The following is a 24,218-nucleotide window of genomic DNA, read 5'->3' as shown; positions in this document are numbered from 1 at the left end:
CAGATGAAGTGCAGAATCAAGAACAAGTTGCATCAAAAATACTGAATCAACCACATAGTGAAGATTATAACATGCACAGTAAAAATCAACAGCTTGGCAGGAAAATGCATATCTTTGTTGGGTCTTTTTTAAATAAATCCCTTGTGCTGCAGTTTGTCTGGACCGCCTCTACTGTTTTTCTATGGTAGCCATATTTAGAAGATCGTCTTCTTTTAACCTTATCTCCTCCATTGGCACCTTTATAATTTTCCCCAATTAGCCACAATCACCCTAGGTGTTGCCAACTAACTAAACTAAACTAAGCCTTAAGTTTATATACCGCATCATCTCCACGGAAGTGGAGCTCGACACGGTTTACAAAGCTTAAAAATAGGGAAGAGAAAGGAGAAGGATTTACAAAAGCATATAAAAGAGGGGATGTAATCAGGAGTAGAGAAGTTATATGTTAGAGAAAAGCCAGGTTTTCAGTTGTTTTCGAAATAGTTGGAGGGAGCCCAGGTTCCGCAGCGGGATAGTGAGATCATTCCAAAGGCCCGTGATTTTGGAGAGGAGGGAAGGATCTTCCCAGTTTACCTGCGTGGAGGATGCCGTGTAGAGAGGGGAAGGATAGTTTGTGTCTGTGGGCTGATCTGGTGGTAGCAGGCGTCAGGGTGAGGAAGGATAGAGGGATTAGGGGCGGAAGGATGCCGTGAATGATCTTGAAAGCCAGGCAGGAGCATTTGAAAGTACAGGGAGCCAGTGAAGATTGGTAAGTAGTGGGGAGACGTGGTCAAATTTGCGTTTAGCAAAATTAATAAAAGCGCTCGTGTCCATCCTTAAAATTACACAAGTAAAAATCAAGAGATCACACACAATTGCTGAAGAGGTTGTGGGGAAAAAAGGAGACCGAACGCACGTGGTGGGAATATTATGAGAAGAAAACGTTTCGGGAAAAGAATTTGAAGAGAGACAAATAATAATATGTAAACATTCTGGAATAACTAAATGTAACTGTATTTTTGGGATATGATATTTCATTTGTACCTTTCATCATCCGTATCCATATCTTCTTTATCCCTGCCAAGCTCCTTAAGTTTCCAATTCCTGCGCCGCTGTCGTTTGGAGCGATCGTAGCTCTTTTTAATCAACACCTACATGTAAAAAAATACCCAGACATTTAATCATCTATTTTCTTCCTTTTGGGTCACTTTCACAAGCCACTGTCTGGTTTCTTCCAACCACATATGGAAATGTTCAAATACAGTGACATTCTGCTTACTGCTCATCAGAGAGGAGGAGGTGAAGAAAGCAAGCTTGTTATCCCCAACGCTTTCTTCTAAAAGAGTCACACTTACCACATCAGGAAGGAGATGAGGCTTCATTTTGTTCACAAACTCATCATTCAGATTGCAATTGGCCAAATCAAACCTAAATTTTAAAGACACAACACAGCTTAAAGACTTTTCATGGTTTTTTTCAGCAAATAAAGTTATGATAAACTAGTGCATGTCAAGGTAGGTGATCCTAATCTATGTCAAGATGGGCCTGGATCTTATAAGAACAGGTGTTCTTAAGTCAGTCCTTGGGACACAGTCAGCCAGGTTTTCAGATACTCACTTTGAATATGCATACGAATGATTTACAAACAGTGGAGACAGTGCATGCAAATGTAATTTGAAAATATTCATTATGAATATCTTGGTGTGTTCCAAGGACTGAACATAAGAACATAAGCAGTGCCTCCGCCGGGTCAGACCATAGGTCCATCCTGCCCGGCAGTCCGCTCCCGCGGCAGCCCAAACAGGTCACGACCTGTCTGAATCACCAGAAGGGGCTCCCTTGCCACCTTGGTTTCTCATTGAAGTCCTATCTTCCCATCAAAGTCCTAACCCTCCGGTCTTGCACATGCACGACCTGGTTTGGTTTCTATACTTATTACCTGGTTAGCTTTCTATACTTGTGTTACATCCCAGCTCCTCCCTCAGTATCCCACGATCCTTTTATCCCTCAGGAATCCGTCCAATCCCTGTTTGAATCCCTGTACCGTACTCTGCCTGATCACTTCCTCCGGTAGCGCATTCCAAGTGTCCACGACCCTTTGGGTGAAAAAAAAAACTTCCTTGCATTTGTTTTGAACCTATCTCCCTTCAGTTTCTCCGAATGCCCCCTCGTACTTGTTGTCCCCTTCAGTCTGAAGAATCTGTCCCTATCCACCCTCTCCATGCCCCTCATGATCTTGAAGGTCTCTATCTGGGTTGGGAACCTTTGTTATTGAAGAAGTTTCAAGTTTATTTAGGCTTGATACACCACTTAACATTCCTAAGTACGAGTCATACTTAAGTCAGGTGTCTGTAATTTGGGGACTGCTTGTAATACAGAGCTGAGGTTAAATAAAGCTAGGAGACCTTTTCAGTCTTTATAAAATACTAGCATAATCTTGCAGGGACTTAGCATTCATTGGGGGCTTAGATATTACAACCTGCTTGACAAAAGATGGAAATGTCTTAACATAGAAGCCTGCAAATAAAAAAATATGCATTTCCTAACTCTGCCCGACTCCAGTAAAAGTTAAACAAATTCATGCCATAATTTGTACTTTTATGCCATGTGTGTATTACCACGTGTGCTAAAATGACTTTATAAATTTAACCCCAAATACAGAAACAACTAACTAATGCTACTGGGAAGTCTCTGTCATCTTACTAACTGCCCAAATATAGGCTACTACCGACAAAATCTGATGGAAATTTTACAGACCCCAAGACCAAATCTCCAGGATTCAGAAGGTGTCCCAGGTGTGTGCGACAGTGATACTGCTGGTCCGTATTCATCTCAGATGTCTTCTGCACCCACACCTCAGCAAGAGTATGCTACATTTTAGAGAAGAAAACACCTTTGTGAAATCAATTGTTAACTAGTGTCAGGGGTACTTAGGGGTACATAATAATGCTTTCAGTAGTTGCATTACAGATGTGTGTGAAGGTGCTAGAAAAACAGCTTTTCCTACACGTACCATGTTCTCAGACCTTGTATGTCATTAGCAGACAACAGAAAGGAGTATTTCATTCACCTCCTTCAAGTTCTTGGAAACTCAAAGGAAATATGTGCATATTTTCAGATTTTGCCCAATAATGTGATAAAAAGTGGGCAATTCTATAATTGGATGCCTTGAAGTAGGGGAGAGTGTGAAGCTGTGGTTAAAAGTTACAGCCTCAGCACCCTGAAGTTGTGGGTTCAAACTCATGCTGTTCCTTGTGACCCTGGGCAAATCACTTAATGCTTCAGTACCTGAATAAATTCATATAAACTGTTCTGAGCTCCCCTAGGAAAACGGAATAGAAAATTGAATTAAATAAATAAAAGACATGGGTGCCCAGATTCTGTTACAGAACAGAGAAAGGGAATGGAAATTGTAAACAGTACTCCCCCAAAATTTGCGAGGGTTACGTTACAGGAACCCTCGCAAATTTAAAAAACCCGCGAATACGGTTTTTAGGCAGGCGAGACAGGAGAGGGCAGCTGGAGAGCCGGCGAGTGAAGGAAATCACTCGCTGTATGCTCTGACCGCCTCTTCCTGTACTAAAGTTGGCCTCACCAATCAGGAGCTGCTTTGACACGCAGCTCCTGATTGGTAAGGCCTGACTTTAGTACAGGAAGAGGCGGTTGGAGCATACAGCGAGTGATTTCCTTCACTCGCCGGCACTCCGGCTGCCCTCTCCTGCCCGGTCATTCGTGGTCGGAAAATAACCGCAAATGACCAGGACTGCGAACCACTGACCACAAATTTGCAGGAAAGCACTTTTACCACCTTTTTGTGGTTACACATTCAAAGTGGTTTACATATACAGTCCTCCCCCGGTCATTCGCGATCAGCGATTCGTAGTCCCAGTCATTCACGGTATTTTCCGACCGTGAATGACCAGGCAGGAGAGGGCAGCCAGCGAGCCAGGAGAGCATCCGGAGCGCTGGCAAGTTAAGGAAATTACTCGAAGTATGCTCCAACCGCCTCTTCCTCCACTAAAGTCGGGCCTCACCAATCAGGAGCTGCTTTGACATACAGCTCCTGATTGTTGAGGCCCGACTTTAGTGCAGGAAGAGGCGGTCTGAGCATACCACGAGCGATTTCCTTCACTCGCTGGTGCTCCGGATGCTCTCTCCTGTCTCCCCCACTGAAAACCGTATTCGTGGTTTTTCAAGATTCGCAGGGGTTCCTGGAACGGAACCCCCGCGAATATCGGGGGAGTACTGTATACAGGTACTTATTTTGCACTTGGAGCAATGGAGGATTAAGTGACTTGCCCAAGGTCATAAGAAGCAGCGCTGGGATTTAATCCCATAACCTTAGCTTTACCACTAGGCCACTCCTCACCAGCATAATCCAGTATCACTGCATATTACAATTTACGAAGCCTGCAGTTATGCCAGTCATAAACCTAAATGCAGCCTAAATGCTTGTATCTTGCAGTATTCTGTACATTGTGTGTGTGAATGGAAGTCCTGCCCACTGCCACCCATGCTCCGTCCACGTGCACACCCCCTTGCAGTCACAAAGGCACACTATTACAGAATAGCACTTGGATGTCTTACTAGCACTTTCATGGGTTAAGTGTATATTTACATGCATTAGTGCTAACATTCTGTAAACTTACATACACCAGGGCCACATACATGCGGGTGTCTAGTTATAGAATTGCCCTTATTTGAAACATTTAAAGTACTGCTTCATACAATCCTTTTTTAAAAAATTACATCACAATTAAATAACTAAACAGGCTTGCAAATAGCTCTCAGCTGCCAACCACTTGCACACAAGGTTCTGCAAAACGGACTAGAGAATGATATGGGGACAAATTTTTCGCTGTCCCTGCGGGAACTCATTTTCCCATCCCCATGAGTTTTTTCCCCTGTCCCATCCCTGCAAGCTCTGTCCTCCTCTGCACAAGCCTCAAACACTTTAAGTATCTGTGGCTTGTGCTGTTAAGTTAGAGCTTACAGGAATGGGGCGGGGACAGGGACAGCGACGTAACCCGCAAGGACTGGACGGGATGGGGAAATTTGAGTTCCTGCAGGGACAGGGAAAAAATTGTCCCCGTGTAATTCCCTACAATGGACTACGTAGGTTGGGACAGTCCACTTTGCGCCCCCATTCATGGGATTCCTAGTCCTCCATTTTTTACAGCTAAAATCAAATTTAAAATTTGTACTGCATTTTTCTACTGGAAGAGCTACATAAACAAGGTAGCTGAAAACAGTGCCTCGGAGAAGAGAATCCACATTAAAAGCAGAACCTCTTATTTTAAGAGAACAGGGCGTGGTGATGTTTATCGTATTTGATGAATGACATGCTCTCAACTCCCAGAGGTGTCAATGAGAACCGTTCAGGACAGCACAATAATACTCCGCCTTACTCCCAACGAGCGTCTTTTTCAAGGTTATCCGAGAAGAACAAGTATGAGATATATTATACTAGGTATATGAGTCAAATGAATCTATTTCAAAAGTAATAATATGCAGAAATGAAACACAGCGGCTCTACCGAACTGTGTTAAATTACACCTTGCCAACGACAAAACACACTGCTCTTGCATGGCGCGTGCCCAGTCACGTGCAAGAGCTCAGGCCAGGGACCTGCGGCAATTTTGAAGCATCACAAAGCTTTTGGCAACCAGAGCAGATCTCTGCCCCAGCACAGACACCCTGCCAACTTCCACAGCTACGATGAGCTCCGGTCCTCTAGAATGTACTGTGCAAATCTTAGTGGACAAACAATCAAAAGTAACTTATACTGAATAAATAGCAGCTGGCAGTGTGTTTCTGTCAGCTTAATCTTCTCACTATAGACATTCCAACAAGGCTGCCCTTTAACTGGCAGATGGTGAAATGGCTGCTTTACGCAACTTGGATTTTGAACGAGGGCAACAGTGCCAAGTAATGGGCATTTGGGGATGCAGATCTCCCATAAGAAGACACACGTTGCTTCTGAGTAACAATGCCAAATAAAGGGCTACTACACCAAGTGCAAAAACTTCTAATCTAATCTAAAGCTTAACTTTATATACTGAGTCATCATTCCAAGGAAGCTCGACTCGGTTTACAGCAGTTAAATAAAAATAGAGAGGAGTTACAATAGATGGGTAGGAACTATAAAAAAATAATGGCGAAGTTTCAAAAAGTTAATTTTCAAAGTGTTTAGCAAATAGAGTGGTTTTTAAAGATTAACGGAAAAATTGAAGCGAACCAGAACACCTTAAAATAAAAGGGAGATCATTCCAAAGTTGAGAGAATTTAAAAACCAAAGATTGACTAAAGAATTTGACTCCTTTAATCTCTTTTGTAGCAGGAAGGGAGAGTTTAAATTGTTGAATGCCTCTGTAAACATACCAAGATATAGGAATAAGAGGAGTAAAGATACCATATAGGATTTTGAAAGAAACACAAGCACATTTAAATTGAATTCTAAAATAAACCGGAAGCCAATGAAGACTTTGAAGCAAGAGTCACATGGTCAAATTTACATTTCCCAAAGATCAATTTCGCAGCAGTATTCTGAATTAGTTGCAATCTATGAAGACAGATTTTTGTAATGCCGAGGTAGAAAGCATTGCAATAATCAAGGCAAGATAATATAATTAACTGGACTAAGATGGAAAAATGACAGTGATAAAAAAGATGTCTAATCTTCCTCAGCATTAGTGAGGACATGAAGGCTGCCAGTCAGGTGGAGCAGGCTTCATCCAAGGCAAGACAGATCATAGGTTGCATACGCAGGGGTTTCATCAGCCGTAAGACGGAAGTCATTATGCCATTGTATAGATCCATGGTGAGGCCCCACCTGGAATACTGTGTGCAATTCTGGAGTCCGCATTATCGCAAGGATGTGCTGAGACTGGAGTCGGTTCAGAGAATGGCCACCCGGATAGTCTCAGGACTCAAGGATCTCCCGTACGAAGAATGGTTAGACAAATTACAGCTATGCTCGCTCGAGGAGCGCAGAGAGAGAGGGGACATGATCGAGACGTTCAAGTATCTCACGGGCCGCATCGAGGCGGAGGAGAATATCTTCTTTTTCAAGGGACCCGCGGCAACAAGAGGGCATCCATGGAAAATCATGGGCGGGAAACTACGAGGTGACACCAGGAAATTATTTTTCACTGAAAGAGTGGTTGATCGCTGGAATAGTCTTCCACTGGAGGTGATTGAGGCCAGCAGCGTGCCTGATTTTAAGGCCATATGGGCTCGACACATGGGATCTATTCACAAGGCAAAGGTAGGGGAGGGTCATTAGGGTGGGCAGACTGGATGGGCCGTGGCCCTTATCTGCCGTCTATTTCTATGTTTCGTAAATTAAAGAAGCCAGGGCCATCTTAAGGCATGAGCCAGGTGAGCATACTGGCTCAGGCCACCAAAGATCAAGAGCGCCAACGTGCTCTCCCTCATGAATTGCCATCGATATTTTCCCATTCTCATGTTTAAACCTGCAGCGACGACTGCAGCAGGAATAGCAAAGTAAAACATTTTCAGCACTGTTTCAAAGGATACAGTAATGAGAGCTGATGCAGGTGGGCTGGCGGGAAGTGGGGAGCTGGTAGGAAGGGAGCCAACACAGATGGGGTTGAGCCAGTATAGGCCTCAAGATGGGGGTGTCAAGGCAAAAGTTGCCTCTGGGTAACACAACCCTGCTGAGTGCAGGAAGTTTGGAACCTCTCGCGCTTTCAAGTCTTGTGAAACCTGAAACTACAGGAACAACCCAAAGTTCCTGAATCAGACGGCTCAAGCTTTAAGACTGCCAGTCGCAGCTGGGAAGCCAGAGTTGTACGGGTTTGATGCAGAAGAAGTCGGCCAGGTGACAGTTGCACTATCTCTGCCGAGAACGAACTAAGGCCCCGAGGCTCAAAACTTACCGTGCCTTTAACGTTCATCACTAAACCAGTTCTAACATTTTTAGCGTACAAGCATTTTAGCTTCCCATGTACAAAATGGCTCTACACCTTTTAGCAGCCTCCGAGAATAGTATGAAAATGAAATACGAGCTCATTAATATTAAAAATGAGCACTTCAGGCGATGCCCAGACATTGCTAGGTGATGCACCAAACTTTAATGCTTCAAAATTACTGGCAGGTCTGGAGATGTCAGTAGTGTTGAACCACGTGTGTTAAAAAGCGTATAGCATAGCATAACATTATACTTATAGACCGCATTACCAAAAAGCTCTATGCGGTTTACAAAAGATTATAAACATTAAACATAATCGTATATTTGAATGAGTCAGCTAGTCAGGTATTTGGAGAAAAGATAGGTTTTTAGCTGTTTTCTAAAATGTCTAATAAACAGCTGTGAGCAACAATGATCGAAATTCTTTTTCATGAGAAGCTGCCTGAGATGCTAAAAAGTGATTTAGGAATTTCTTGCTTTTACAACCTATTACCAAAGGGAAACTGAACAAAGCCTGAGTTTTTCTACTGCATTTGTGCGTAGCTATGGAAAATGTATTAGCCAGATAAGTAGGGGCTGCACCATATAAAACCTTGTAACAAAAACAGCCCAATTTGAACAATACCTGAGCTTCCACAAGCAACCAATGCAATTCGCAATAAAGTAACGTAACATGATTGTATTTCTTCAATCCGTAAATCAATCTAACTGCTGTGTTCTTTATCAATGATAATCTCAATAATTATTTCTTAGTAATTGATAAATAAGCAATATTGCAATCGTCAAGGAGACTCAACAGTAATGACTGGACCAATAATTTAAAGGCTGAAAATTGTTCGTAGTCTCCATAAAGTAAAATAATTTTTATGTACAACAGCATCTATCTGGGTTTTCATAGTAAGATGTTTATCTAATGCTGGCACCGATTGCATAAATGCTTAATTTGTAAAACTCACAGCATTTGGAAACTGGAAAAGCAGGCCATGACTTGAGGTGGGATGATAGAGGTGAAAAAAGTTATATGCTCATCAGTGAAATTCACTCACTGAACATAACTTATCCATCAAAGTACCAATTTGTGAATAGCAGGTGCAAAGGGGGAGGACCGTGCAAAAAAAGTGAAAAATGTTGCTCTCTTGTGTGCACGTGTGTGTGAAGTTGAAGCCATTGTTCTCTCCGCAGAGAAGGGGGGGGAATTAAATGAAGGAAGCAGTAAGAACACAACTGACCACTCTGGAAGAAATCGTCCACCACCCTCACTGCAATATGTAAAATTTCTTCCTCGCTCTTCAACTTAAATGCATAATTTTACAGGCAAAGGAAAATGAGGCACAAATTTTTAAAAAAAGAGAGAGATGGTCAACACCACTAGTCCTCTTGAGCTTACTGCAAAATATCATCTGAGGGTTATTCAGTACAGTAGACTCTGTTAACCAGAACTCAAGCAACCAGAAGAAAAAAAAAAAAGAACTACTATAATATTTTAAATAAAATCGATTTCTGGCGGAAATTTAAGTGTAAACTTGGCACACCACACCTAAGTAGGCCCACGGCTTGCCTACCACATGTCCGGTAGTTTGTCTGGAACAGTTTATGGTATGGCATAGTATGGGGTATATTAGTTAGGCCTATATTAAATAGTAACTCTCAAGCAACCAGAAACTAAATTTATCCGGCATCTATCAATCCCCCATGGGTGCCAGTTAACAGAGTCTACTGTAGTGTTTTGGCACCAGGCATGTCCCAATTACCACAAGCATGCATTTCACCAGCGTTTCACCAGCTTCCTATACACCTCTATCAAACTCTCCCACTCTCCTTATTTGAAACATTTTTTTACCATTTGGTTCACTTTCTGCTTTTTTCCTTTAGAAAACTTAAAAGTCCACTGATTGGTTGCTATAATCAAATATTAAAACTCGGAAGGGAGAGCACGCACTTTGTTGGATTTCATTCCAGCCCCAGCGTTCTGTTTCCTGTCTCGGATAACATCGCAGTCCATGACCATGAACTCTTCCAGCTGCTTATGATGAAAGAGGCTATTGAAAGGGTGTCGCCAGTAGGTATTCCCATCCACTTCCGCAACTAGAAAAGCAAATAAAGTGAAGCTTTGGCGAGGGGAAGAAGTATTGCGACACAGAGCAGATAAACTTCCACCAACATACAACAGTATCAATCTCAGGTAGAACACATCATTAACACAGGAAAACTGACCAGGAGCCTAGTTTCCAGGGTGTTCAATGATTAGACATTTTCTCATTTCATGACTAAATTGTGGATCACATTCCTGCTATTATTAGGTCCTTAGATGGAATTCTGGTTTTTCAGAATACTGTGACTTCTGCTTAGAGAATGACACGATGGTTGTTACCCACGGCTAGCCGCGGGTAACCCGCCAAAGCGGTGACCCAAAAAAAAAAAAAAGGTCACTGCGAGATCGGGGACAAGGCCATTCACCGCCTCGTGGAGCGGTGAATGGTTAGCACGCGCGGTGAATGAGCGTTCGATCTGGCAGCTCCCTCTCTCCCGCCGGCCATGCATCTCCCTCCCTCCCTCCTTTTCCCTTACCTTTTCTTGTTGAAACTGGCGATTTCTATAAGGCTATGAGCTGTATTACAGCCGGAGTCTTGAAGCTGCGTCGTGTTGCCTGCTGGAAAAATCTCCTCTGATGCAACTTCCTGTTCCCAGTTGCATCGGAGGAGACTTTTCTAGCAGGCAACCCGACGCGACTTCAAGGCTTCGGCTGTAATACAGCGCATAGCCTTATACAAATTGCCAGTTTTGCCACAAGAGAAGGTAAGAGGGAGGGAGAGAAAAAGCACGGCTGGCCGGCGAGAGGGAGCTGCTGAACCGCGTGTAGGGTGCTGGGGGTGGGGGGATGGAGAGGAGAAGACGCTGAAGACGTGGACGGGGCGGTGAAGGGGACAGGGCAGTGACGGGGACAGAATTTTTCCCCGTGTCATTCTCTACTTCTCCTCTGCAGACACAAAAGTAAAACCAGGTCCACCATGCAGGCTATAATGTTTCAAAAATCTACAGGACAAGTAAGAAGATCTAACCTTGATTACTTTCAAAGATTGTTTCTTAAAAACCATTAAGGACTAACTAACTAACATAAACTAACTAAATAAAAATCATTAAGGAATAAACTAAAGGGCTCCTTTACAAAGGTGAGCCAGGGCCTTAATGCGCGGAATAGCACATGCAAAAATGCCGCAGGCGCTGGCCGCTACTGCCTCCTTTTAAGCAGGCGGTAATTTTTCAGCTAGTGCGCGCTAATCCGGTGTGTGCGTTAAAAACGCTAGCGCACCTTTGTAAAAGGAGCCCTAACTAAACTTCTTTTGGCAGTGTACAACCCTGGTTGTTATGCCTCACTAAACTGAAGGTTTTATTCAAAATATTCATGCTGCAAGAGCTGGGCAACCAACATAAAACAGAGAGATTGCAAACTATGGTCTTGCGTCATTGTTCTCCTGTTATTTTAAGTTCCATTAATGAATCTTACAACATTTTGACAGCGGCACTGTATTAATAAACCAGTGGAACACATGAATCCAGATCTCCTTAAGTGAATCACTCAAACACAGACTCCTTTCTAATTTATTCTGAAATTAGCTAAGCAGGGTAAGATGTATGTGCACGAATGAACCTTAATGAGCCATCAGTTATATGAAAGTTGCATTAACTTATTTTTTGCTTAAATTATTTGCACACTAGGGCACGGATTCTTTAAATGGCACCTGTAGGCACCCAAGCTCAGTGAAAAACCCCATTTAAACAATGTTTTAAACTGATTTTCAAGGCAACTATTAGCACCTAAAAAAAAACAGCGCAGGAATCGCGCCCCTGTAGGTGCTTTATGGTGCCTAATGCCACTGTGGGTGTGGCTAATGCTGGAAGTGGCGTTAGGCGCGAGTCACATCAAAGAAATGTAGACCTGGAAAACCCTGGCCTACATTTCTGGTGCTTATCTTCGCCGGACGCATGATTCTCTAAACGGTGCTATCGTGTCATCAATACGTAATCGGCAGCCACCAACTGCACTGGCCCTAGATTTCTAAACCAATTTGGGAACGGTGAGTTAAATCAATTAATGTATAGCAATAATGGGGAAATTTTATCTTATTTTTTAATTGTCCTCTTGTATCTTATTTTGGGCATAATCACGTGACCATTTTATTCTCCTTAATCCCAACAGCTAATAAATATCTTCTCCAAAACAATTGCTTTGTGTTGCTATAAGCATTAAATACATTCAAACTTTTGTATTTTAAAACCAACAACCCTAATGAAAATAGGCATATGCTGGAATGAGCCAGTCTCTATTGTTTTAAATTTTCATAAATTTTTAGAGACTAAAAGACCTCCAGTGCTTGCAGTTGCTTGCTATTAGAACTTGTCTTAGCAAGTGAGCTCTCACCGGTCAAAACGTCTCTTTTTAGCTTTTTTATAAATCTGAAATGTTCTTATAAATTAATAATTGTGTGAAATATTAATCTTTTAAATAAATCAGTCATTTGTGTTCCATAGAAATCTGTCTAACGGCTAGAACACACCAAAGGCAGCATTAAAGTTTTTGAAACAACAGAATGCCCATTTCCTGATGAAGCTCTTTAGACAATCATAGAGCGGAACGGAGAGCTTCCATCGTATTTCATCTAATCAACTTGGCAGAGTAAAATCCAAGCTAAGTACAGTGGTGCCTCACACAACGAACTTAATTGGTTCCAGGAGCAAGTTTGTTATGTGAAACGTTCGTTATGTGAAACGCGTTTTCCCATAGGAATACATGTAAAAAAAAATAATTCGTTCTGCAGCATAAAATATGCTAAGATGACATAAAAAAGATAAATTTTTTGTTATTATTTTTATTTAGATACATCTAAAAACATACATCTCCCTGTCCTTTTACTTCCACTATCTTCCTATCCCATCTCTATTCCCTTTTGTCCCTCTCCCCATGATCAATCATCTCACCACCTCTCTCTGCCCTCACCCTCAGGGTTCAAGATTGCTTCCACTCTTTTTCCTGTTGTTCTCTCTGCCTGTCACCCTATGATTTAGCATCCCTTCTGCCCTTGTCCAATATTTCCCCTTCTCTCCCTCCCTCTCATCCCCTGCTCCAACATGTGCTTTCAGCGGCCTTCTCCCCCCTTAAGCGTCTTTTCTTCTCCACTCCACCTTTCCTCCCTCCCTGCCTCCACCTTTGTGGCGCTTTTGCACCCGACCGACAACAGAACAGGCCCGGTCGGACAAATCTCCCTGTCCTGTAGCCGCGAATCTAAATTACCTTCTTACAGCAGCTGGATTATTGAAGCTGCTGTAAGAGGTAATTTAGATTCGCGGCTACAGGGCAGGGAGGTTTGTCGGCCGGGCCTGTTGTCGGTCGATCGGGGGACCTGACCAGCTGTGCACATTCTTCGGGGCGGACCGCCCCCTCCCCCCTCTTTCGTTCGCCATTGCCTTCTTCCTACCTGCCCTGCCGCAGCCGCACACAGCCGAACGGAAGTCTTCCTGATGTCAGCGCTGACGTCGGAGGAAGGGAGAGCTTTGCTTAAGCCCTCCCTCCGACGTCAGCGCTGACATCGGGAAGATTTCCGTTCGGCTGTGTGCTGCGACAGGGCAGGTAAGGAGAAGGAGACTACCCTCGCGGCTCGACCAACCCCGCTGCGATCCAACCCCGCAGGAACCCCGGACTTCGTTGTGTGAAACGAAGTCCGTTGTACGAATCAAGACATAAAGTTCGTTGTGCGCAGCGTTCGCTGTGCGAGGCGTTCGCTGTGCGAGGCACCACTGTATTATATAGATTAAGTTACGGGCCTCCATTAGGAGTAAAAAAAGAAAATTGAAGAAATGAAACAAGAAATTTAAATGAACACAAATGGGTGATTTATTTAAAAGATTAATATTTCACACAATTAATTTATAAGAACATTTCAGATTTATAAAAAAGCTAAAAAGAGACGTTTTGACTGGTGAGAGCTCGAATTTAGGTCACTTGCTAAGACAAGTTCTAATAGCAAGCAACCGCGAGCACTTAAGGTCTTTTAGTCTCTAAAAATTTATGAGACCGGCTCATTCCAGCATATGCCTATTTTCATTAGGGTTGTTGCTATAAGCATGGCATAGGAAGAGAAACAATTATCCCTTCATCGCCATATCTATGCCACCCCCTCTTCCTAAACCCTGTCATCCCCCCTTCCCACGCCCCACCCCCAAAATGTCCTGCCATCTTCACTGCAGAGGAAAATCAATCTTACCTACTTTCTTTGGAGTGTGCTGAAATCCAGGGAGGAAAACAACATTTGCAGATGACATTTTCAAATTTACACGTGCTATTTTCAATGGATTAAAAAAGCAGGCTATTACACAAAAATATGCTTTAATTTTGCCTTATTTAGCACAAAGCCAGTGGATAATAAGTATCCACAACATTTGTACTACTACAGGCAGTTTGATCAATGTTCCAAAATAAAAATAAAAAAAAATGGACCCAAATGTTTAATGGAAAAAAAAAAAAAAAGGATTCCAATAAATTTGCATTAGAAACAGTTCAGTTTCTTCACTTTCTGATGCAAACTAATAGAATTACAGGTTTCTCTTTTGGATTAACTTCTGAAATCAGAAGAGGAATGTTCCATAGAAGACAGAACAAGTTCCATGACACAAAAAACCCCAAAGCTACTTACTCTGCAAGGTACAAGGGTCGATAAGATGGATGGTGCTCGTCACCCGAATACATACACAAATCTGACTCATGTTCCCCAGGCTCTGGGCCAGTTTTGGAGATAAACAGATAACATTGTCCTGCATCACAAGAAACAGTAACAAACAAAAAAAAATGATATAAATCCTATATAGTCAAACACATTTTAAACAGCAACAGGACATTTTTCAGACAAGGTGCATGTGTGACATATTCACAGCCTTCACAATTTTCAAAAAAAAATATACCCCTTTTGAAAATTGACTCAGGCAACATCTGTATCTACCATTTCTACAGGTACTTTTTTTCATTAAGTTGTAGGCATATACTTTTGAAAGTCCAAAAGTATGCAAATATAGGTGGAAAATATCTCCGATACGTGTGTGCAATACATCAATATTTACTATATATGTATATGAATTGGGTCGATATTTTGAATGCCTTGGAGGAGTGTGTGGCGCAGTGGTTGGATCTACAGCCTCAGCACCCTGGGGTTGTGGGTTCAAACCCCGCGCTGCTCCTTGTGACCCCGGGCAAGTCACTTAATCCTCCATAGCCCCAGGTACGTTAGATAGATTGTGAGCCCACCGGGACAGAGAGGGAAAAATGCTTGAGTACCTGATTGTAAAAACCGCTTAGATAACCTTGATAGGCGATATATAAAATCCTAATCCTAATTAAAATGCTAATTAAAAAATTATGAGGTTTTTTTTCTGTAGCTATTGAGTAGTGCCGAGACAACTCACGGCAAATTCTGGCAAAACAAGAGGCCCTTGTCAGGATTGGTGGATAATACAGAAGATGGAAACAATTTTGGAATGGATTTTCAGCCGAGAGGTGAAAAAGAATTGTATATCAAGAACGGAACTATTTACTTAAGTACTTTATAAATATATTTAGTTAATAAATTTGGAGAGAGACAACAAGAACATAAGAACTGCCATACTGAGACAGACCAAAGGTCCCATCAAGTCCAGCATCCTCTTTCCAACAGTGGGCAACCCAGGTCCCAAAGTCCCTAGCTAGATCCCAAGAAATAAAACAGATTTTATGTAGCTTATCCTAGGAATATGCAGTGGATTTCCCCAAGCCATCTCAATAATGGCCTATGGACTTCTTTTTTAGGAAATTATCTAAACCTTTTTTAAAACCCACTAAGCTGATTTCACCATATTCTCCAGCAATGAATTCACAGGGCAGGAAAGTGGTATCAAAAGGAAAGCCAATGCCAGCACAAGCAGGCCAAAGAAGTTGCTCACGCTGGTGAAGATTTAAAGAGGTACAGGGGAGGGAAGGAGGGCACAAGTGTAGCGTGGGAATGGGGAAGGAGCGGGAGAGCATTTCTTACCCTCGCTATGGCACTACCAAAATTTTTTATTTTATTTTCACCACTGTCAGCAGAAATGGCAGAGGATGCTGGGAAAAAGAGGAGCAGAGATGGGGAAGAATCCTGTGCTGGTGTAAGCAGACATGAGCCTTTCCTGTTCCCTGTGCAACGTATTTGCATTAAGGTCTAATGCAAAGCCATAAGAATATAATCTCACTGATAGGACCCTTGTGATCCGACTGACAAATTTGTTACTTTTAGCTCACACCTCAAGGCGAAGTTACATTCACCTACCTACAACTTGCCATGAATCCCCACTGTACATACTATCCATGAGAAGTGCACAACAACAAAAAAAAATAAGAACGACATGTATGTATTTTTTACCTGTGCCTGCAGTAAAACTGTGTATATATCTTGCACAAAAAAAAAGGGAATCCAAACGACACTGATTAAAGACAATATCAACCTTAGGAGAAAGGTGGAAATGATGGAAAATAATATGCGGTTGAATAATCTTAGATTTTTGAACTTCCCAAAGATTTCTTCTTTATCAGCAAAAGAAGTTTTGAAAAAGTACTTTAGTGAGGTTCTTAATGTTCCTAATGATGCTTTTCCTCCTTTCTCTAAAATATATTATTTGCCAACATCCAAAAATTTGCAAGAACAACATCAATTAGAACAACAAGGTCAGGGCGAACAAATGGATATAACATCATTATTGGAATCTTCAATGAGGGAGGTAGCTATCCCAGCTACCCTATTGGCTACGGTGGTTTTATCACCAGATAAAAATTGGATATTACAGCTTTATTTTAAGAACAGACATAAAGAATTTCTTGGATATAAAGTTCAAATATTTCCGGATGTGACAAGGGAATCTCAGAAACGAAGGAAGGAATTTTTGCTTCTTAAGCCTGGGGTTGCTGCAATGGGGGCATCATTTCTTTTACGATATCCTTGTAAATGCATTGTAAAGTATAAATCTTGCAATTATATTTTCTTTGAACCTTCGCAGCTGACAGGATTTCTCTCCAGGAGGGGCCTTGAAGGGGAGTAAGAAAGTCTCAATGCATAAATTTACTCTTGGTCCATTCTCATCTGACCGCCTAATTTGTAATTTGAAATTTTCTTTTTCTTTTAAATAGTTTCTCACTCAGGAACATCTTGGATCTCAATTTTGGGACTTTAATTTTGATTAATTTCATTATATAAATGTTACTTCATTTGTTTTATGTTATGCTGACTTAATCATATTCTGTACAAGAAGTTTATTCTTGATAATATATTCAAAATATAAATAAAGAATTAAAAAAAAAAAAAAAAGGGAAAATAATTTCTTGGTTCAAAATAACAGAAACAGAACATTAGTTACCTTGATGAATAACTTGGTAAGAACTAGCACGGGGGTCGGCAACCTGCAGCTCCAGAGCCGCATGCAGCTCTTTTCCACCTTTGCTGCGGCTCCGGTAGTGTGTCACGCAGGTATGCACCTTACAAGTCCAGCGTCGCGGCGGGAAATAGCCATGCTGAGCAGTGAGCTCAGCACATACACAGATGAAAGCCTTGCTTGCTGATTGGTCCGGCGGCCCCGCCCCGCCGTGCCGCCGGACCAATCAGCAAGCAAGGCTTTCATCTGTGTAGTGCTGAGCTCACTGCTCAGCATGGCTATTTCCCGCCGCGACGCTGGACTTGTAAGGTGCCTGAAAAAGAAATCATCCTGGCCGGGGTCGGTGTCATGCTCCGGAGATCTACAGCCTTCCTATCTCCCTCTCCCTTCTACCTGCTTCCGGCCACATCCCCTGCTCCGCGGCTCTCTTCGGCAACTCAGCAGCAGCGATCGACACAAGCTTCTGACGTCGGGGCCTACCCTCTGCGAGTCCCGCTTGTTTCAACTTCCTTTTTCCACAAAGGCGGGACTCGTAGAGGGAAGGCCTCGATGTCGGCAGCTTGTCTTGATCACTGCTGCTGACGAGTTGCTGAAGAGAGCCGCGGAGCAGGGGGGTGTTGCCAGGTGCAGGTAGAAGGGAGAGGGCCAGATGCAGGACTCGTGGGTGAGGGAGGAGAAGAGAGAGGGGAGGGAAACAAAAGGAAATCTTTCATACTGGGCTGGGCCGGAGTGGAGGGAGGGTGGAAAGATTCTAGCTACAGGGTGCAGTAACAAAGGAAAAGGGGGGGAAAGCTGAAAATGGAGATAGTGACACAAAGAAGAGAAAGGGTAAGCAGGACCTACTGAATAAGGATAGAGATACAGAGGGGACATGAAGAGGAGGTGAAATAGAGACATAGAAGTAATGCTGAAAAAGTGTGTGAGGGGGGGGAGATAAAGACATTGAAAGGGCAAATGGTGAACATGGGGTAAAGACAAGGATAGAGACAAATGAAGATACTGAAAAAGTGGTGAGATAGGGATATAAGTGAGATGGACACAAAGAAGGTGATGCTGGAAAATAGGTGGAATGGTAATTCTGACAGACACAGAAGGGAAATGCTGGATCAAGGAGAGATGGGGCTCAGGCTGGATGGAATGAGGAGAAATGCCTTGTTGGCCCGGAACTTCCTCTCCTACGTCAGAATTGACGTCAGGGAGCGGAATGCTGGTCAGCGCAACACTTCTGCAGGGAAAGCTTGGGACGGCGGTGGCTTGGGGGCTGTTCCCCGATTGCGGTGGCAGCAAACCGAGTGGCTTGGGGGAGGGCACGGAGACAGAAAGAAGGGGGAACAGGGAGACAGAAAGAAAAAGTTGGGGGAGAGAATGAGGTCTGGAGGAGAGGAAACATACAGGAGGCTGAAAGAAAGGAAGAAAGATTGGATGCACAGTCAGAAGAAGAAAGTGCAACCAGAGACTCATGAAATCACCAAATAGCAAAGGTAGGAAAAATGATTTTATTTTCAATTTAGTGATCCTGTATATAGCATTAAGATAAGAAACAATATATGCAGTGTTAGATTTGTTTTATAATGGTTTTGCGGCTCCAAGTTTTTTTTTCTTTTCGAAAACGGGTCCAAGTGACTCTTTATGTCTTAAAGGTTGCAGACCCCTGAATTAGCACTTAGCAATTCATCACTTTAATTAGAAGGCAGCAAATTGATCCCCAGTGAAGGAACATATTTAGCAGTGCTGCAAAATGTACTCACACCAGCAGAAAATTCAAACCAAAACAAAAACACTGCTATATACTTCCTGACCCATTCCAACTACTAAGCACATCACAGGAATTTGAAATACAAATCAAAACACAGTACAGCCAGAAAGCTAATTTTCTTTCTCTAAGTCTCTCCAGACCGGCACAACTCACTGCTCTCCGTGTCCACCTGCTGGTCATGGTGAGCTATTACCCATCAGTGAGCTGTGCCGGTCTAGAGAGACACTTAAGAAATATATTTTAAAGAGAAAAATCAACTCAAATGCAAACAAAATAAATACAGCATACAATAAGTTAAAATAGACTAAAAATCCATTCCCCAACTCCTCCCCCAGCAAGCCAATCAGCCACCACCTCTCACCCCAGCAAGCCAATCAGCCATCCACAACAATTCTTCCTAGCTAGTCAGCCACTCCCCTAGACTATTCCAGCAAGCCAATCAGCAGCCACCTCACCCCTAGTTAACCCTCACAGCCAGTTATCCTCAATTCTCTGTCAGCTGGCTGCCGCCATTGCAGAACAACCTCTTCTCTGCACGACGACGCTCAAACTCGCACATAACTGCTTAGTGCAGAGGAGGAGAAATGTTTCTGTTCTGGCAGTGGTGATAAAGCACAGTTACTTACCGTAACAGGTGTTATCCAGGGACAGCAGGCATATATTCGGTTTAGCAGGCGGGGAAGGAGATCTCGACTTTCGCGCCGAGGAAACAGGAGAGGCCTCGTGCGAATAATACAAAGGATCTCTCCCTGACCCCGAGCCCCATGATGTCTTCTCCACAGGTCTCGAGGGGGTAGGAGAATGTGTCCGCCTCGACGAGGCCCGGGGCGAGGACCCCGGGGTCCGGGGGACGAGAGCCTCCTCCCGTTTCCTCGGCGAGGAAGAACGGGACAATCCACGCGCCGGGGAGCGGAGAAGCTTCGGATTGTCAATGCGCAACTCCGACACCCGCAACGCCTCGCCCCCGATCGGGGAAGACCGACCGCGCCCTCAAGGCGAACCCCGTGAGCGCTTCGGCTTCCTCGGCCGGCGCCTCGACCGAGTCCGAGTCGAGGGCGAGGACCCCCGGGAGGACCTCGAGGACGGCGACGAGGAAATGCGGCGGACCCGACGCATCTTGTCCCGGGGCCGCACGCTACGCTCCGGCTGATCCCCCGGGATCGATGGTAAGACCGAAGCCGAGGCCGAGGCGGTCGGAGCCTCGACCGCCGAGACCGAGGTCGGAGGAGCCCCGGTCTCCGAGGTCGAGGGAGCCCCGGCACCCAAGGCCGAGGTCGCCGAGGCCGAGGCCTCCGAGGTAACAGCCGCCGGGGTCGAAGCCCGTTGCAGCTGTTCCAGGGCCCCCGTCAGCTCCGATGATATGAGCGCTCTGAGGAGCTCCTGGAAAGCCGGGATCCCGACGAAAGTCGGGAGCCGAAACAGAGGACGGCTTCTTTGCAGACCCTGTAGGGGATGGAAAAGAGGACTTACCCGAGGCAGTCTTCGATCCCGAGGTCGACTTGGAAGCCGAAGGGCGAGGAGAGGCCGAGGGCCCCGAGGTCGTCGAGGCCGAGGTCGAGGCCGGGGCCGAAGCCGAGGCCGACGTCGAGGCCTTCACCACGGGGTCCGCCGCAAACAGCTCTGCCATTCTGGCCCTCCTGCGACGGAGAGCCCTGGGCTGAAAGGTGGAACAGCGATCGCACGAGGTGGTGGGGTGTTCCGGGCCCAGACAAACGATGCACCACCGGTGGGGGTCTGTAATAGAGAGCAGCCTCTCGCACCGGCTGCACTTTTTGAAACCCGTTACAGGACGGGACATCAACGACGAAACTGGCCGGGAACGATCGACGTCCCTCGGCCACGGCTTCCGGGAGCCCCCGGAGCCCAACGAGAAGAAAAAAATTTTTTTTTTTTTTTTTTTTTTGAAAAGAAAAGAATAGAAGAAGAACGACACAAAAAATCGATAAGCACAGCGACCGAAAAAATCAGACGCGGTGTCAGGAAGCAGCGACAAAAAGATTTAGGAGCTCACAATCCACAGGGCTTACTGGCTCCGCGGAAAAAAATGAACTGAGGACCACGAGGTGGAACGCGCCCTCTAGTGGGCGAGGAAGCAGACACATGCGTGGTGCAGTGTGCAAACTTGAAACTTCTAGCAAGTTTGCTTGAAAAGCTGTCCGCGCTGGGGCTCCGTAGATGACGTCACCCACATGTGAGAATATCATGCCTGCTTGTCCTGGGATAACATAACATAAGTCAATTTCTGTACTGCATAACCATTAAGTTCTAAACGGTTAACAAAATTTAAAAAAAAACATCAGTTAAACTGCCAACCTGAAGCTGAAGGAAAAGCAAAAAAAGTATGGGAACTTCGGGAACGAATTGACTTAGTAAATAGAAAACAAATTTAATAGATAATTAGATACCAAACCGGTTAGAACTTTATAACAAATGCAGCCAAATTTAAATTTAAAAGTGAGCTTCGACGGGTAACCAATGAAGTTCACGAAGAAAAGGGGCGACATGGTCATACTTTCTCAGGCCAAAAATTAAACGAACAGCGACGTTTTGAACAATACGTAGTCTGGAAAGATTTTTTTGAATGCCTGCAAGATATACAACGTTGTAATAGTCCAAATGGCTTAACACCAAAGATTGGACTAATAATTTGAAAGTTGAGATGTCAAAATATGCCCTTATGCTACACAACTTCCATAACAACTTAGCACAAAAGTCACAGGTGCCAAATGAAAATTACTAACTGGCAAGCCCTATACTAGGGTACAAACCACTCAAAATACGGGTAAACACTGAAGACTGTGCGTAGGTGCGTATTTTATACCCTACATACATACTTCTTGTCACTGCACATACTTGTATAGAGGTGTGGACAGTTTTATGAGAGCAAACTTATATACAGGCTCAAGAAAGTTAGTGGATCTCACAGTACGCTATACGGAGCGTCTGTTACTTTCGAATGAGCTGGCTTTGAAGAATTAAGGTAGTATAATCTGGGCCAAAGTGTGGATACTTGAGGAAGCACAGCCCCTGATGAAACTGCCAAGTGAAATGGTTGGGCAGCCGTCAGGCAAAAGCTAAGTGCTTAATAATTGAGTAACACACTAACTTTCTTGAGCCTGTTTAAACAAAAGTAATATCACTTGATATTGATGCCTTAAACAAAGACCAATGATGAACATATCACCCCAGTAAGGGCATGGAAAGAACATTAAAGTATTGCCTTGTGTGTCCGAGGTCTTGCGGTGAAAATAAGGTGAAATTGGCTTGGTTTAATATAAGTTTGTTCTCTGCGAGTTTTACAATTTTTTGGTTGAATAACTTAGAATTTTCCACCATGTTAATTGGATTACCCTAGTTTTATGAGAGAAAACATTTTACAAAAACTAGCTTCCTTATGGAATGGCCGTTCTAAAGATCACGTGGCAGTATGCACGCATACACTACAGAGGCAAAGGTATATTTTCAGAGCCGGGGCAGAGTTGCAACAAATATGTGTACTTAAAAAAATACACTCCTACCCATGCTGGCTCCAACCTCAAAATGGCTGCCACGACTCTGGCTGCAGTCTCATGAGACTGTCACTTGAAGTCGCAGCAGCTACCTTGACACGGATGCTGGCGGGGGCAAACAGGAGCAGGGATCACTCCTGCCCTGACTAAAGCGCTGGACCACCAACGCTTGTAAGGTAGGGAAGAAGGAGGGCCCAAGGATGGTGGTGGGGTCCGAGAGGAGTGCTGCTCCTGTTCAGGGTGAGTGGAGGGAGCGAGAGCAGCACAAATTTCAGGGACACCACATTGCTTTGGTTTCAGCCACACACACACACTTGTATTTTTTGACAACAATTTATATTTCCACATGTAATTCTTAGTCATGTAAATTTTTATAAGCACCCATCTGAAAAGGGGGTATCACCATGGGCAGGGTGCGTCAGGGACATTCACTTCAGATGTGTGTAGTATTATAGAATATGGGAAATCTATGCCTAATTTAGATGCGAGGATTCACACCAGGTTTCACTTGAACTTTTTTCAGTCAGAGAATAGTTAATCTCTGGAATGCATTGCCAGAGGTTGTGGTAAGAGAGGATAGCATAGCTGGTTTTAAGAAAGGTTTGGACAATTTCCTGGAGGAAAAGTCCATAGCCTGTTATTGAGAGAGACATGGAGAAGCCACTGCTTGCCCTGGATCGGTAGCTTGGAATGTTGCTACTATTTGGCGTTCTAGAATGTTGCTACTATTTGGGTTTTTGCCAGGTATTAGTGACTTGGATTGGCCACCGTGAGGACAGGCTACTGGGCAAGATGGACTATTGGTCTGACCCAGTAAGGCTATTCTTATGTTCTTCTGAACAATCGTGGGTACGAATCTCGGCACTAAGCACTATTCTATAAACTGTGCCCACTTTAGACAACAGCGCTCATTTTTTCAGTGCCCAAATGTAACTGCCATTTACTGAAATTTAGTCCTTTATACTTTGGTGACACAGAAATATAGAAACATGATGGCAAATAAAGGCCAAATGGTCCATCTAGTCTGCCCATCCGCAGTAACCATTATCTCTTTCTTTCTCTGAGGGATCCCACATGCCTATCCCAGGCCCTCTTGAATTCAGACAGCCCCTGTCTCCCCCAACTCTTCAGGCGGACAGTTCCACGCATCTACCACCCTTTCTGTAAAAAAATATTTCCTTAGATTACTCTGGAGCCTATCACCTCTTAACTTCATCCTATGCCCTCTCATTGCAGTTTCCTTTCAAATGAAAGACTCTACTCATGCGCATTTATATTATGTAGGTATTTAAACGTCTCTATCATATCTCCCCTCTCCCGCCTTTCCTCCAAGTTATACAGATTGAGATCTTTAAGTCTGTCCCCATACACCTTATGATGAAGACCCACATACCATTTTAGTAGCCTTCCTCTGGACCGACTCCATCCTTTTTATATCTTTTTGAAGTTGCGGCCTCCAGAATTGTACACAATATTCTAAATTAGGTCTCAAAGTCTTATACAGGGGCATCAATACCTTCTTTTTCCTACTGCCCATTCCTCTCCCTATGCAATCTAGCATCCTTCTAGCTTTCGCTGTCAACTTTTCAACCTGTTTGGCCACCTTAAGATCATCACT

At 43.8% G+C, this 24,218-nt stretch overlaps 1 protein-coding gene across 2 annotated transcripts in view; it reads right to left on the bottom strand.

Moving 5' to 3' along the window:
• The window catches only part of NMD3 (NMD3 ribosome export adaptor), a 61,140-nt gene that overhangs the window by 5,551 nt on the left and 31,371 nt on the right, over positions 1 to 24,218 (bottom strand). For both annotated transcript variants that reach the window (XM_033959723.1, XM_033959724.1), the window contains exons 10-14: positions 14,602 to 14,719; positions 9,852 to 9,997; positions 2,737 to 2,849; positions 1,335 to 1,407; positions 1,024 to 1,130 (exon numbers count right to left, since the gene is read on the bottom strand). In XM_033959723.1, coding sequence (XP_033815614.1) covers positions 1,024 to 1,130; positions 1,335 to 1,407; positions 2,737 to 2,849; positions 9,852 to 9,997; positions 14,602 to 14,719 — 557 coding nt within the window. The remainder of the gene's footprint in view (positions 1 to 1,023; positions 1,131 to 1,334; positions 1,408 to 2,736; positions 2,850 to 9,851; positions 9,998 to 14,601; positions 14,720 to 24,218) is intronic.

The sequence above is a fragment of the Geotrypetes seraphini genome, chromosome 9, assembly GCF_902459505.1.
Source record: "Geotrypetes seraphini chromosome 9, aGeoSer1.1, whole genome shotgun sequence".
NCBI classification, from domain to species: Eukaryota; Metazoa; Chordata; class Amphibia; order Gymnophiona; family Dermophiidae; genus Geotrypetes; species Geotrypetes seraphini.
This window is presented reverse-complemented; position numbering and strand designations above follow the sequence as displayed.